Source organism: Capricornis sumatraensis, chromosome 7, assembly GCF_032405125.1.
Source record: "Capricornis sumatraensis isolate serow.1 chromosome 7, serow.2, whole genome shotgun sequence".
Classification (NCBI taxonomy): domain Eukaryota; kingdom Metazoa; phylum Chordata; class Mammalia; order Artiodactyla; family Bovidae; genus Capricornis; species Capricornis sumatraensis.
This window is the reverse complement of record NC_091075.1, coordinates 27675886-27691298: the sequence shown is the minus strand read 5'-3', so window position 1 is coordinate 27691298 and position 15413 is coordinate 27675886. Positions and strand designations below refer to the sequence as shown.

Below are 15413 nucleotides of genomic sequence, written 5' to 3'. Positions count from 1 at the left end.
TTCCAATGAGTCAACTCTTCGCATGAGGTGGCCAATGTACTGGAGTTTCAGCTTCAGCATCATTCCTTCCAAAGAAATCCCAGGGCTGATCTCCTTCAGAATGGACTGGTTAGATCTCCTTGCAGTCCAAGGGACTTGCAAGAGTCTTCTCCAACACCACAGTTCAAAAGCATCAATTTTTCAGCGCTCAGCCTTCTTCACAGTCCAACTCTCACATCCATACATGACTACTGGAAAAACCATAGCCTTGACTAGACGGACTTTAGTCGGCAAAGTAATGTCTCTGGTTTTGAATATACTATCTAGGTTGGTCATAACTTTCCTTCCACGGAGTAAGTGTCTTTTAATTTCATGGCTGCAGTCACCATCTGCAGTGATTTTGGAGCCCAAAAAAATAAAGTCTGACACTGTTTCTACTGTTTCCCCATCTATTTCCCATGAAGTGATGGGACCAGATGCCATGATCTTCGTTTCTGAATGTTGAGTTTTAAGCCAACTTTTTCACTCTCCTCTTTCACTTTCATCAGGAGACTCTTTAGTTCCTCTTCACTGTTTGCCATAAGGGTGGTGTCATCTGCATATCTGAGGTTATTGATATTTCTCCCGGCAATCTTGATTCCAGCTTGTGTTAGTCCTACTCATTTTACATCCCTCAAAAATTAGAACCACTGTGTTGTGTGATTTAGTCCCTTTCATGAATAAAAGAGTGGTTTGTCCTTCTACTGGTGTCAGTGGTCTATCCTGAACATATTCCTCTGTGAATATATGTAAGAATTTTTCTTTGATCCCTTTGTGTGAGAGATGGAATCTTCCCAGCAATCCAAGGCTCTCCTCAAAACCCACACTGCAGTGGAAATGCTCTCTCCCCACAAAAGGCACATTGTCTAATAGCCGTGAAATGTTCTTTCCCATGGTGCATGGTGTGTTTTGAGATCCACGTAATGTATGGTCAGTGGGAAAACCAAAGTCTACATCATAGACCTCTGCTGAGTTGGGTGGACTAACAAGATTATAGCTTTCAAATTGGAAACATAGAATATGATGCAAAGAAAGAAATACTTTTGAGGCAGGGCACACAATAGGGCCCATTTGGAAGCAGACACCATCATGGTACAAATGCAGAATTTGTATCTTGGTTCTGTAGTTCATAGGCATGGGTTACAATTTGAACATGATTATTTGGGTTTTTTCAGGATAATTTGTGTTCCTTCATACTAGTTGTGATGCCCGAGACAACCTCTGCATCCTTCCACAATGCCATTTTGTTCTAGACCTAATGTAGCAGTAGATATCCTTAGGGCTGTCTCCTAATGTGTCCCGAGCTCTGTGTCAAGAATCTCATGTTTTCAGCTGAATGTCTTTCAGACCAAAGGTAGTTTCATGCCACAATCAGACTTTTTTAGTAAACCTAGTTCTATGACTGAGATTCTTGCCACTCTTTTTGGAAAGTTGGAGAAAATCCAGGGAGATCAATGACCAACACAATCCTCTCTAGAAATTAAAATTGCAGCATTAATAGTTGATGAAAGCGTGGTTTGTTTGGTCTGAGGAGGGCAGCTACCTAAAGCAGTTAGTCATGCTGCCACTTGCCATGAACCTAAGATTTTTGGAAGAATATAAAAATTAAAAGTACTGAGCCTTTTTCGAAGAACTGTGGTCATTTCCAACATTGTCCCCGGGCAATCTGATTCCAACCCAGCTGAAGAAGTTTTCAGCAAACATCACTTCGTCTAGTGTACACAGAAATTGCAAGGCTTAAAAGGTATATGCTGGCAATAAAACAACGGGCTTCAGACAACTACTAAGTTGCTGAGGATGGACTATGTTTGTACATGATTACTGTCACTCTGGAATATGCTGTGGGGTTCATGTTGATCTTTTTTGTTATATTGATGTCATTCCAAACATCAAACAATAGGGTATTAAGGCTTAGTTAAGTTACCCTGCCTTTCTTTCCCAGCTTTCCTTTCCTAGGCAATTAGTAGAATTTGTATACTGCACCAGCAGTTTTTATCTTTCCTTACATTTGCCAGCAAGATGCAGTTTACTTTATTTGACACAGCACATAACTACAGAAGTGCTAAAGGACTTCTGGAAATCATTTATCCCAGCCCTCATCCCCACCCCAAAGCCAATGCTGGATTTCCGATGGAGATGGCTTCATTTTTCCTAGTCTGGTGGCTCTCAAATTTGGGTACATCAGAATCACATGAGGGCTTGTTAAAACACAGATCCCTGGGCTCAATCGTGGGCACCACCCTCAGAGTTTCTAATTCGGTAGATAGGGAGCTTGCATTCCTAACACGTTCCATAGATGCTCCTGCTACTCATCAGAGAACCACACTTTGAGAACCATATTCCTCCCAAAGTGAGGCAACGATTGAGAGAAAGCACCCTTCTCAACTGACACTTTACTTCTTTATTATTTTGGTTGATTACCCAATGTAGCATTATCAGTAATCTACTTCCAGTGATCAAGATTAGAATGTGTTTCCCAGCCTAGAGAAAGACTTCAACGGTAACACAACTCCAGTGGCATTGCAGGAGGAATGTGCTATTAGAAAAGGGCCGGCTGAATTGTGCTGCCGCTTCTCCTCCCCTCTCCCTTCACCTTCCCCTTTCCCCTCCTCCTCCTTCCCTTTCTCCTTCTGACTATTATTGCATATTTTTGTTTCTAGGAGCTTCAGCTGCAATCTGGACTTAAGGCCAATATGGATGTTCAGGGTGGTCTAGCTATTGATATTACAGGTGCCATGGAGTTTAGTCTGTGGTATCGTGAATCTAAAACCCGAGTGAAAAATCGGTAAGCATATGTACAGTACTCTACGAAAAGAACCACAGATATTTCTTTTTTAATTATATTGGCGTATAGTTGATTTACAGTGTGAATTTCTGCTGTATAGAAAAATGATTCGGTTTTACTGAACATATATATGTTCTTTTTCATATTCTTTTCCATTATGGTTTATCATAGAATATTGAATATAGTTCCCTGTGGTATATAGTAGGACCTGGTTATTTATCCATTCTATATATAATAATTTGCCACTTCTCATAGCAAACTCCCAGTCCTTCCCTTCCCCATCCCTCTCCTCCTTGGCAACCATGAGTCTGTTCTCTATATGCAGAGATATGGTTTTGAAATTCTTTAACCTTCCAACCCCTCGAAATCTATGCTTTCTATCTGTAATCATTAAATCATAGAGTAGGAAGTAACCACGGGAGTCAACCTTACCATAGATCCTTATGACCAGGTAGGTATATAATACAACTTAGAGAAGGATCTTCTTGCTTTTAAAGACATCCATGGACAGCTTGCCCAGTGGGTGAGACATCCATCTTCTCTTGGTATTCCACTTTCGGTTCAGTTTAGTCGCTCAGTCGTGTCCAACTCCTTGTGATCCCATGGACTGCAGCACGCCAGGCTTCCCTGTCCACCACCAACTCCTGGAGCTTGCTCAAACTCATGTCCATCGAGTTGGTGATGCCATCCAACCATCTCATTCTCTGTCATCCCCTTCTCCTGCCTTCAGTCTTTCCCAGAATCAGGGTCTTTTCCAAGGAGTCAGTTCTTCGCATAAGGGGGACAAAGTATTGGAGCTTGAGCATCAGTCCTTCCAATGAATATTCAGGACTGATTTCCTTTAGGATTGACTGGTTTGATCTTCTTGCAGTCCAAGGGACTCTCAAGAGTCTTCTCCAACACCACAGTTTAAAAGCATCCATTCTTCAGTGCTCAGCTTTCTTTATGGTCCAACTCTCACATCCATACATGACTACTGGAAAAACCATAGCTTTAACTAGACAGACCTTTGTTTTGCTTTTTAATATGCTGTCTAGGTTGGTCATAGCTTTTCTTCCAAGGAGCAAGTGTCTTTTAATTTCACGGCTGCAGTCATAAAATAAGCAGGGTAACAAAATATTCCACTTTAGTAGTTGACAATGCTGTCAGAAAACTTTACTTTTAAGCAAATTATTTTAGCTTATCCCTCTAGTTGAGATTTAAAATCTTTCTTCTTTTGCTGTCTTCAGTGGAGAAAAATAAAAAGATGATCACTTTTGTGAAAAATCTAAGTCTTAAATATTCTGAGTCCTTTAAATGTATTTATCAGTGTTCATTTTTCTAAATAGAATTTTCTCAGGTCCTTTAGCTTTTTTAATTGACCCATCAGATCAAATGAAAGCATTTTATTTTGACCTTAAAGCATCTTTGAACTAGCATTATAATCAAAATAATTTTTCTTCTGTTTGTTATAGCATTGAAGAAAAGAAAATGAAATTGATTTTTACATTTTTGGATATTTAAAAATACAGTGGGGCAGAAGTGAGATAGGAGTGCTAAAATTAGATTTTTAAAATCTATTTTGAACGATGGGTGAAAGAATTGAGAAAAATCAAAAGGTAGCACACTTAACATGAAAGATGAGCCTCAGGGTTACTGAAAGGAACCAAAGAATGAGAAATGGGAGAAGCTTTCAGAGGGATAAGCAATGTAATTTAGGGCTTCCCACCAAATCAGTCATTTTTCTTGTCTTTCTGATGTATTTTCTGGATAGAAGTTTTCCCAAATTAAACTGAGTTGAATTATTTGCAGAAGGAAGTCAACGACAGCAATGCCAAAAAAAAAAAAGGAAAAAAAAGCTGGCTTTTTGAAAGGGACACAATATCCCTGATTGTCTGCCAGTGTCCACATTATATCCAATTCACCTTCAGTTTACCATTTGCTCATTTAAAGATGGTCTAAGCCTTTGTTGAGTGTAAGATACGAGAAGGTATGGTAAAGGGTTCAGGGATTTAAATGCTACCACCTCTGACCTACTTTTCACTGGCAATGGCAGCAAGTGTGCTGTGAGTAGGACGGCAAGCATTAGTAGGTCTATCAAAAGAGTGTAGCGTACAACTCAGATTTCATCTGAAGTCTGCAATTAAATTAGAGTGGTCCCAGAGGTAAGCCTTCTACTAGAATTGCTTATCCTCTTCATTTTCCTCCAAGACTTTATCCTACTCAGTCCAGTCTGTCTAGGTGATCATTGGAGAACCTATGATATCTGTCCTTTCTGAGCCATGCAATGTACATGCTATAGGAATTGTTCTTCATGATACTATATATTTAAAAAAAAATATCTTGGCAACCATAGACTTCTGTCACCAAAGACCTTTTAGAGAAAGTAATGAAATGAATTAAAATAACTACATAGAAGCCAAAAGAGAGATCGGTACCAAGAAAATTGTTGTAAACATCAGCTGTCTTCTGGGTAAGCTTAGATTTTAAGATAATCAGGTATTTCTGACTTTCTGAAAGGACCAGATCCCAGGCATCTTTTCCTCTTGGCTCTTGGTATGCCCTTATCAAACATTAATGTCAGATAGACATTTCATTTCCACATTTAGAACTGAAGGCTGGGAGAGGACTCAGAGGTAAGGCAAATTTTCACTGGCCAATTCCTAGAACTATCCAGGCACTGGATAATTCCAACAGAATTCTAAGCAAATTTAGGTCACCTTTCAAGTTATCAATGTCAGAAATTCAGACCCCATGGTCTGTTAGTTCAGCTCAGTTAAATGTGATTCATGGATTATTTTGCTCAATTTTTAGGGTAAGTGTGTTAATAACTGGTGACATCACAGTGGACTCCTCTTTTGTGAAAGCTGGCTTGGAAATTGGTGCAGAAACAGAAGCAGGCTTGGAGTTTATCTCCACGGTGCAGTTTTCTCAGTACCCATTTTTAGTTTGTCTGCAGATGGACAAGGAAGATGTTCCATACAGGTAAGAAACAGGACTTATGGAATGTTCCAGGGACATCAAGAGTTCACCAGGAACTTGCACCCAAATTTGAGCATTCCACAGAAATTAAAGGAAAATGGTAAAACCCAGTGAGACATGAATTTTCTTTAAATGAGTAAAGAATAATTGATAAGACTAAAAGAAAATGTCAGTTTCTAGCAGGCCAAGAAACTATAATGACAAGTTCATTTGATTCTGGAGATAACATCATATTCTAGCCCAGAAATAATTTATCAAGGCAACAAAGAGATTTGATTTAGTGTAAGTTTCCACATAGTTTCAGCAAAAACACTAGATGCATGTTTACTATCAGCTGTTTTCACAGTTTTCTCTTGGATAGAAAGCTCAAAACAGAACATCTGACAATCATTTACCATGGCTTAAAAACCCGAATGAATTCACAAGTTTTATGTAATCCATATAACAGCAACTTGACCTGGTTTAAATTTTGGCTCAAGCTTAAGTGTTGGGGATTTTGAATTTTAAAAAACATGCTTTTATTAGAGTACTTGTGTGTGCATGCTCAGTCTCTCAGTTGTGTTCAACTCTTTGTGACCCCATGAACTATAGCCTGCCAGGCTCCTCTGTCCATGGAATTCTTCAGGCAGGAACACTGGAATGGGTAGACATTGCGTTCTCCTAAGGATCTTCCCAACCCAGAGATCAAACGCAGGTCTTTTACATTACAGGCAGATTCTTTACCATCTGAGCCACCAGGGAAGCTTCCCTGAGGCTATTAAGCAGTTACTAATTTATATTAACTTATGTCTAGAATGGACTTCCCTGGTGGCTCAGATGATAAAGAATCCGCCTGCCAATGCAGTAGACCTGGGTTCAGTCCTTGGGTCAGGAAGAGCCCCTGGAGAAGGGAAAGGCTACCCTCTCTAGTATTCTTGCCTAGAAAATCCAATGGTCAGAGGAGCCTGGCGGGCTACAGTCCGTGGGCTCACAAAGAGTTGGATGTGAATGAACGACTAACACACACACACACACACACACACACACACGTCTAGAATAAACCTCCATTAACACATTAAAAAGAAAATCAACCTTCCAGTGGTCAAAATGCAGTGACCAGGAGCCCAGGCACAAGGCTAACTGATCTGGTTCCACATTTCACTTGGCCCAGAGCTCTGGGGTTGTTTCCCGCTCAGCATTGTTGGCTTAAATCCAGATGGATTTGCTCCTTACTAAAAGGGGTGTACCCCAAAGGCAGGGCCCCTGGAATGAGGGATGGGGGACATAGCAAGGCCTAGAAAACTTAGCAGCATTTCCAAAACTCTGAGAGGCATTTGGTCCTTCATGCCAGAAAAATGAGTGGCAGGACTCTCATATCCCAGGCCTGTGAAGTGTATCTGTTGGTGGGCAACGAAATGGGAAGAAAAAAATCACCCCCTCATGGGAATGAAAGCTTTGGTACTGTCATCCTTTCTCAAATGGCTTTGACTCAGAAGCTTGAAGTGTTCATTCAATAACTGGGCTCTGATGGGTGTGGTGTGACTTTAATATGTGTGTGATTTTGTTATTGTTGTTTTTATGCAGGCAATTTGAGACAAAATATGAAAGGCTGTCCACAGGCAGAGGTTATGTTTCTCGGAAGAGAAAAGAAAGCCTAATAGGAGGATGTGAATTCCCGCTGCACCAAGAGAACTCTGACATGTGCAAGGTGGTGTTTGCTCCTCAACCAGAGAGTAGTTCCAGTGGTTGGTTTTAAAACTGATGGGGGCTGTTTCACTAGACTCCATCTCGCCGGAAGGGATACGATGTGACATGCCTAAGTATTGCTCTCTGAGAGCACAGTGTTTACATATTTACCTGTATTTAAGAGTTTTGTGAAACATGATAAAAAACCTCACATAATTAAGTTTGGGCCTGAATCATTCGATACTACCTACAGTGTCATTCTGAGCCAATCTATGTGATACTTTTAGTAGCATTCAAAGTTTTCCTGCATCTCTCTCAAATTACATTTACTATTGTGAAACTTGTTCTGCCCTAAAAAGAAACTATTAAAAAAAAAAAGGCATACACACTCTTGGGGGAGCACAATTTTGTTTCAAAAATGTTCAATCAGTGTATGAAGTCCTTGGTAAAATCTTACATGGCTTGTCTCTACCAAACATGCCCAGTCAGGAAAGTAGAGCTTTTTGTTGCTGTTTTTAGGGGGCATGAGGGAAAAGGGACATGACTTTTAAAGGCTTCTGTCAACCATGTTCAAGAGTTAATATTTATCTCTTCTATTGTTAGTTTTATTGAGCCTTGAGGTAGGAGGCACACAGAATTGACACGTACCATCTCACCTCTCTGCGGGCCACATAGATTGCTAGAAGAAAGCCTGTCAGTCTTCTGCCTTCTGCCTTACAAAAATGTCAGACTGAGCTTACCAGAATTAGAAATATTAACTTCAGGAACTCCATTTGACTTTTTTTGTGCTGCGTCTCTTTGAGACTTCAGTATGGTCCACTGTCCTTTATAAGGAAGATCCTCAAGTATTCATCATTTTTTTATCTTTCGATCAATTGTTTTGTGGTGGGAGTTCCAATCTGTTGGACTACAATCTACAAAAGCTGGGAGAACTTAATAATACTTTAAGAAACTGATGGATTTGGATTCTAAACTATGAAATCAAGAAAAGAGTGTCTCCATCTGTACAAATTAAAAGAAACATTAAAAGAGACATCTCTTACGCCTCCTGTATTGGCAGGTGGGTTCTTTACTACCGGCAATCAGTACTTTACTCTTTTTACTGTTGAATAACATCCCATTAGATAAATATGCCATTTATCAGTTGATGGACATTTGGATAGTTTTCACCTTTTCATATGTTAACAATTTTCAAGTATTTATTAATAAAACAGACGCATGTATTAGTGACAGGATCCAAACAGATAACAGGTGCTTACTTGTCCATGAAACACACACACACAAAATGGAAGTTTAAGTAGCCCACCATTAGTTGTAAATTTAAGATGAAATGTGATGAAATAAATATGTGGAATTCCTACTGAATTGCTTTTGTCTTCTATTACTTAGTTGTTGTTCAATCGCTAAGTCATGTCCAACTCTTTGTAACCCCATGGACTGCAGCACACCAGGCTTCCGTCTTTACTATCTCCAGGAGTTTGTTCAGACTAGTGTCCATTGAGTCAGTGATGCCATCCAGCCATCCATTACTTTGAGCACCATATTTGTCTGTTACTGTCACTTTCTGAGCACAGATACACATACAACTGAGCCTCTACGGCTCTGCAGAATAGGCCAGGTGCTCTAATGAGTGGTCAGAATCCTTTGGAAAATACACTGCTGAAAACAGCAGCAGTCAGAAGCTCTTAAAAACAAGCTCTAAGCCCAGTTTTTTAAAACTCTGGACCAGCACACTTATTGTGGTACTGAGAAAAGAAAAAAGACTAAAAACCAGGAGGGTTTTGGGGGATACTGGTAGTGGTGGTGGCATTGGCCTTGGAGGAAACATTCTGTAGAGGTACTGTTGTTGCAGCTAAAGCAAGTTGATGCAGAGCACTGAGCTCAAGATGTTGTGGGCTAAGAAACCTTGGCCATGTGAGGCTTGGCCCATCCCAGCTACTTCTGTGATAACAGCCTGTGTGGTGTGTGTGTGTGCGGGCTCAGCAGTGTGCAACTATGCGATCCCATGTACGGTAGCCCGCCAGGTTCCTCTGTCCGTGGGATTTTTCAGGCAAAACTACTGGAGTGGGTTGCCGTGACCTCCTCCAGGGGATCTTCCCGATCCTGGGATTGAACCCACGTCTCTTACCTCTCCTACACTGGCAGGCGGGTTCTTTAGCACTAGTGACCAGTATTTGACTCTTTTTACAGTTGAATAATATTCCATTATATAAATATACCATTTAACAGTTGATGTTCATTTGGGTAGTTTTCACCTTTGGTTATTATGAGTAATTCTGTTATGAACTTTTGTGTACAAATTTTTGTGTGAGCATATGTTTTTATTTCTCTTGGGTATATGCCTCATAGTAGAATTGCTGGGTCAAATAGCAATTCTATGTTTAGACTTTTAAGAATTGCCAAATTGTTTTTCACGTGACTACCCCATTTTACATTTCTACCAGCAGTGTATAAGGTTTCTGATATCTCCCTATCTTCAACAACAATCTTACTGCCCTTTTAAAATTATAGCCATCCTAGTGGATGTGAAGTGGTACTTCACTATTGTTTTGATTTGTGTTTCCCTAATGACTAATGATGTTGAGCATTCTTCAGTGCACTTTCTAGCCACTGCATATTATTATGTTCTTTGGAGATATGTTTATTCAGATCCTTTGCCTTTAAAAAAATTGGATTATTTGTCTTTATTATTGAGTGGTAAGAATTCCTTGTATATTTGGGGTGTAAGTCCCTTGTCAGATAAATAATTTCTGAATATTTTTTCCATTCTGTGTGATGTCTTTTCACTCTCTTGATAATGTTCTTTGAAACACAAGAGTTTTTAATTGTAGTGAAACGCAAGTAATCTATTTTTTCTTTTGTTGCTTGTACTTTTGGTCACATCCAAGAAACCACTGGAAGTCCAAGGTCACAAAGATTTACCCCTATGTTTTCTTCTAAGAGTTTCATAGTTAGCTCTTAATTAAATATTTGATCTAGTTTGAATTAACCTTTATATATGATGTGCAATAGGGGGTCCAAATTCATTCTTTTGTATGTGGACACCTGGTTGTCCCAACAGCATTTGTTGAAAGTATTTTTTTTTCCCCACTAAATTGTCTTCTTTGTTGAAAATCAATTGACTGTAAGTGTAATGGCTCACTTCTGAATTGTCAGTTTTATTCTATTAATCTGCATATTATCTTTATTCCAGTAGGATACTCTTTTGATTGTTGTTGCTTTATAGTAAGTTTTGAAATTGTGACCTGTGAGTCCACCTACTTTGTTCTTTCTCAAGATTGTTGTGGCTATCCTGAGTCCCTTGAGTTTCCGTATGAATTTTAGGATTTAGCTTGTCAATTTCCACAAACACAGCTGGGATTCTGATAAGGATTATATTGAATCTGTGCATCAGTTCAAGAAGTATTACCATCTTAACAATATTATATCTCCTGATCCATGAATGTGAGACACCTTTCCACTTACTGAAATCTTTTAAAATTACTTTCAACGATGTTTTGTAATTTTCAGAGTATAAGTTTTGCACTTCTTTTGTCAAATTTATTCCAAGTGTTCTATTATTTTTGATGCTATTGTGAATGGAATTGTTTTCTTACTTTCATTTTCGAATTTTTCATTGCAAGTGTATAGAAATGCAATTTTTTGTATTTGATCATGTATCCTGCAACCCTGCTGAACTCACTTGTTAGTTCTAATATCTTATGATAGATTCCTAAAGATTTTCTATATAAAAGAGCATATCATCTGTAAATAAAGGCTGTTTTGCTTCTTCCTTTCCAATATAAATTGCTTTAATTTTCTTATTGCTTAAATGCCCTGGCTAGAACTTGGAGCCTGAACATTGAATGGAAGTAGCGAGTGTCGACATAGCAAAGATGGTGGTGCTAGTGATGATGGTGGTGGGGGTGAGAGCAATGAGGGATGATAACCCCAGAACGTGGAAGGAGGGCTCAAATCACTTGGTAAAGCTCCGGTTCTGTTTTCACTAATTACTTTACTTTAAAATTCATAAAAACTTATTTGAAAGCTTAAAACATATTAAAAATAGTCTAAATGTGCTCCTGTACAGCGGAGGAGGGACAGAGTTCAAGATGTCTATCCTGTCATTGGGCTTCCCACGTGTTTCAGCTGGGAAGTTGAAAGTTAAGAGTCTGTTCTGGACTCAGGTTGATCAAATATTCACTGCACTTTCTGCATTAATTTAGTTGTCAATTGAGACAGTGGGGACAGCAGATGGGTGGAACCGGCAGGTTGTGACTTGAAATTCCAGGTCTACAATCTGTTGGTTGAATGATTTGGGGCATATGACTCTATTTGTCCTCTTTAGAATAGGTATGATAATCCTATTTCACTGGGTGGTTTGAAGAATTCCTTGAGATAATGAATGTATATAGTGCTGAGCACACAGTGCTGTGCTTAGTCACTCAGTTGTGTCCGACTCTTTGCAACCCCATGGACTGTAGTCCACCAGGCTCCTCTGTCCATGGGATTTCCCAAGCAGGAATACTGGAGTGGATTGCCATTTCCTTCTCCAGGGGATCTTCCCAACCCAGGGATCAAACCCAGGTCTCCCACATTGCAGGCAGATCCTTTACCGACTGTGCCACCAGAGCACACAGTAGCATCTGATAAATGTTATTTTCCACTTCACTTAATACTGTTTTTAGTATTAGAGATGTCATGACCAATGTTCTTAGTCATCAATGATCAGTTTCAACAAAATAATATTTGTTTATACTTTCTACCTCTACCTTCCAACTAGTGAGATAACACAGTGGTCACACTCCTCTAACTCAATGGCCAGGGTATCTGAGCCTCTCATGTGCGGCATCCAGGAGAGTGGGAAGCAGGGAGGGCGGTTTGGAATAAGACCACTTGATTTCTTTCCCTTTCTTCAGCTACTGCTTAACCAGAATTGGCTTCTCTTGTGTATCAGACTCCTTTACTATCCAGGACTTCTAAACCCCCAAGATGGAGTCAGGTCTGTTTGCAGCTTGAGTGTGCAGACAAGCAGTTCACACTCACAGAGCCTACTGCATGATTGCATATTCTATTTGATGAGGTTATAGAGGAGCATAAAAGTTGATATCAATAAAAAGTCCACCATTGGAGGTACATTAACTAATCATTTACCTTCCATAGTGGGATTAACATTAATCTAGGATGAGTTAGTAATCCTTTGCTACTCTCCTATTAATAAGAGTTTAATTTGTTCACAGTTGACTTGGAACATCACATAAACCTGTATGCTATTTTCATCCTTCTATTTTTACTAAAAAGATTCCTGCCGTAATCTTCTAGGATTACATGTAAAAGTTTGGACCTTCTCTTTCCAGAATAGGCTTTAGATTATATTACCTGATTCCTTTGTTAGTGAAAGTGAGTCACCTCCATTCTGTTTTGGGTTACCTATCCCCACTTTTTTAAACTTCTCCCACTTAATTTGCTTGAAGATCAACCATGTAAACACAGTCAAAAGTAAGATTTCTGTATGAGATGAATTAAATTATTGAGATACGAAGAGATGTTTGTGAGTGAAGATGTTCTAATATATTCCCCAATTATGGAAGAAGACATCAGCTTTCCAATAAAATCAGAGAGGACCTTGGTGAAGCCAAAGCACTTATGGGATGATCAGACAGTTCCCAAGACTTCATTATTTTTACTTCACCAAAGTCTTCCACAGTCTCCCAGTTACCCTCATGATTCATCATTTTATACAGAACCTCTTAGGCACCATGCACTGCTCTAGCCACTTCATAGGTGGCCTAAAATTTCATCCTCAAAATGATCCTATACTGTAGAAACTGTAATTATACACCTTTTCTGTATGGAGAACTGAAGCACAGAGACTCAGGGCCTTGTGTAAGATCTCATAACCAGTAGAGAACACAGGATTAATCCAGCAGTCTCCCTCTAGCGTTCAGGCATGTAATCATTGTCCTCTGCTACCTACCCAGGATTCAATCTGAGCTCCTAAGTCTGGAAGTGAGTTTCCTCTCCACACTCAAATTCAACATTTCATTCCATCTTCAACCACATGACTCTTCACAAGCAGCACCCCTCATGTTCCTGCCACATATACTCTCCAAACACACCAACATCCAGCTGTTCAGTTCCTCGTCTCTCACCCTTCTTTCTGCCCAAACGAATCTCCCCAAGCACAGCTTCCGTCATACTTCCTGTGCATAGAAGCTGCCAATGACTGAGCCACCTGCTTGCAGGTACACTTGGTACGTCTGCCACCCACCTGGGAATTAGAAACGGTGAGCTTCTCAAGCTTAGATCCACACTTGGAGAGGCTTGCCCTAGAAAAAAAAGAAGATATTTAAAGTCATAAGAAGACTCCCAGTCTCTTCTAAAGTTTGCAAACTGTGTGTGTGTGTGTGTTTAGAAAGTGGAGTTGTTGGGTGGGGGAAGGGTTGAAAGCAAGTGTTTGTATTTTAGCAGTGAATATGTATTTCAGCAAATCCCAAGGCACTTCTCATCCCTCAGTCTTCAGGATAATTTTATACAAGTGAAGTGCTAAAATATGAAGTTTCTAAATAAGGTGTTTGCATGTTTTGGGGTAGATGATAGGGAGATATCTGTGTCAAAAGTGTTAAGATTATTCATGACCTTTTATTAGAGGACTTTGTCTCAAGGAAATCATCAGACATGCTTGGAAAGACTTGTGTTCAAAGACGTTCCATGGCAGCATTATTTTCACAGCCCCAAACCATAAGAACTAAGTGCTTAAAATATGAGATGAAGTAAACATGAGATAGGAAATAAGATATAGATGTTAAAAAACATTCCTTTAAAAATACTGGAAGTTAAGGAGGTAGGTTTATAAATGTATGGAAAAAATAGACTGCAAAATAGCATGTAAAGTATCAAATACACTTGTGAGTAATGATATTTGTTTCTGGAGGTATTTTGCTTAGTGATTAAGAATTTTCCTGCTTTTTAGTTTTTAGATTATTTTTACATTTCTAAATTTCGTCCAAAGAACATGTACTATTTTTATAAACAGAAGATATCCCAGTAAGTGGTTTGAGCATTTTTAAGCAAACTGTATAGGAGTGAACTTGAATTTTTCAGTAGCAAATGTGCTATAATTAAGAGGTGTATTGTGGTAGTTTATATTTCTTTTTTTTTGTTAGTAGTTAATATTTCTTGAATGCAACTATAGGCTAGGAGGAATATGCATTATCTCACAATTCTGTCTTTATAATAATCTATAATATGCCACATATTATATGTATATTATAATGTTATCCTATAATGCTCTATCTAGGGTTTGTTTGTGTGGGATATACATATGTGTATAATAAAACCTGTTTTCACTCGCTATCCAGTGGTACTGAAGGTATATAAGCCTTCAGGGATGATTATACTCAAGGGGCAATCTATTGATTGGGGCAGAAAAAATATATGTAAGTTTTTGCTGTGTCTTTGATGACTGTCTTTTCACACCACTTCTGTGTGAATAAACTTCCTGTCAAAGGGCTTGGGCCATGCTACTGCCCGACCTGCCCTTCTCCTTACTGCCCTTCAACAGCTCCCTGCCCTCTGCACAACTGAACTTCTGCTTCACTTTCAGTCTCTTGCTATTGCGCTGGGTTTCTGCTTCTCTTCACACCTAGCCCTCTTTGCACCATGCCTGCCCCATGCTGGGTTGCTGGCATGGATCTCCTTTTTGCAGCCCTTGGCCAGTTTCCTGTTTCAATCTCCATGCCTTCGACAAGGCTTAGACTAAAGAGCTTCATCAGCGTATCAGGCATTCTCACCATGTTTAAAGGCTTCCTGAAATCCTAACCTCTTCGTGAGTCAGAATGCCTGGCATATAGCAGACATTCATTCATTCCTAAAGAACATTAATTCCCTCCATGCTGGAAATACACTAGTGAGATTCTACCCTCTGAGATTCCAGCATATGCTCAACACATACATAAGGCACACCCAACAAATCTCTTTTTTGTTTATTGGAGTATAATTGCTT

General features: G+C 39.4%; 1 protein-coding gene across 1 annotated transcript in view; it reads left to right on the top strand.

Annotated features, from left to right (window-relative positions):
- MTTP (microsomal triglyceride transfer protein) overlaps window positions 1–11152 on the top strand; it is a 56993-nt gene extending 45841 nt beyond the window's left edge. Inside the window, exons 16-18 of the mRNA XM_068974786.1 lie at window positions 2679–2803; window positions 5597–5767; window positions 7328–11152. Of these exons, the coding sequence (XP_068830887.1) occupies window positions 2679–2803; window positions 5597–5767; window positions 7328–7499 (468 nt within the window). The 3' untranslated portion in view covers window positions 7500–11152. The remainder of the gene's footprint in view (window positions 1–2678; window positions 2804–5596; window positions 5768–7327) is intronic.
- The last annotated feature ends 4261 nt before the right edge of the window (window positions 11153–15413 follow it).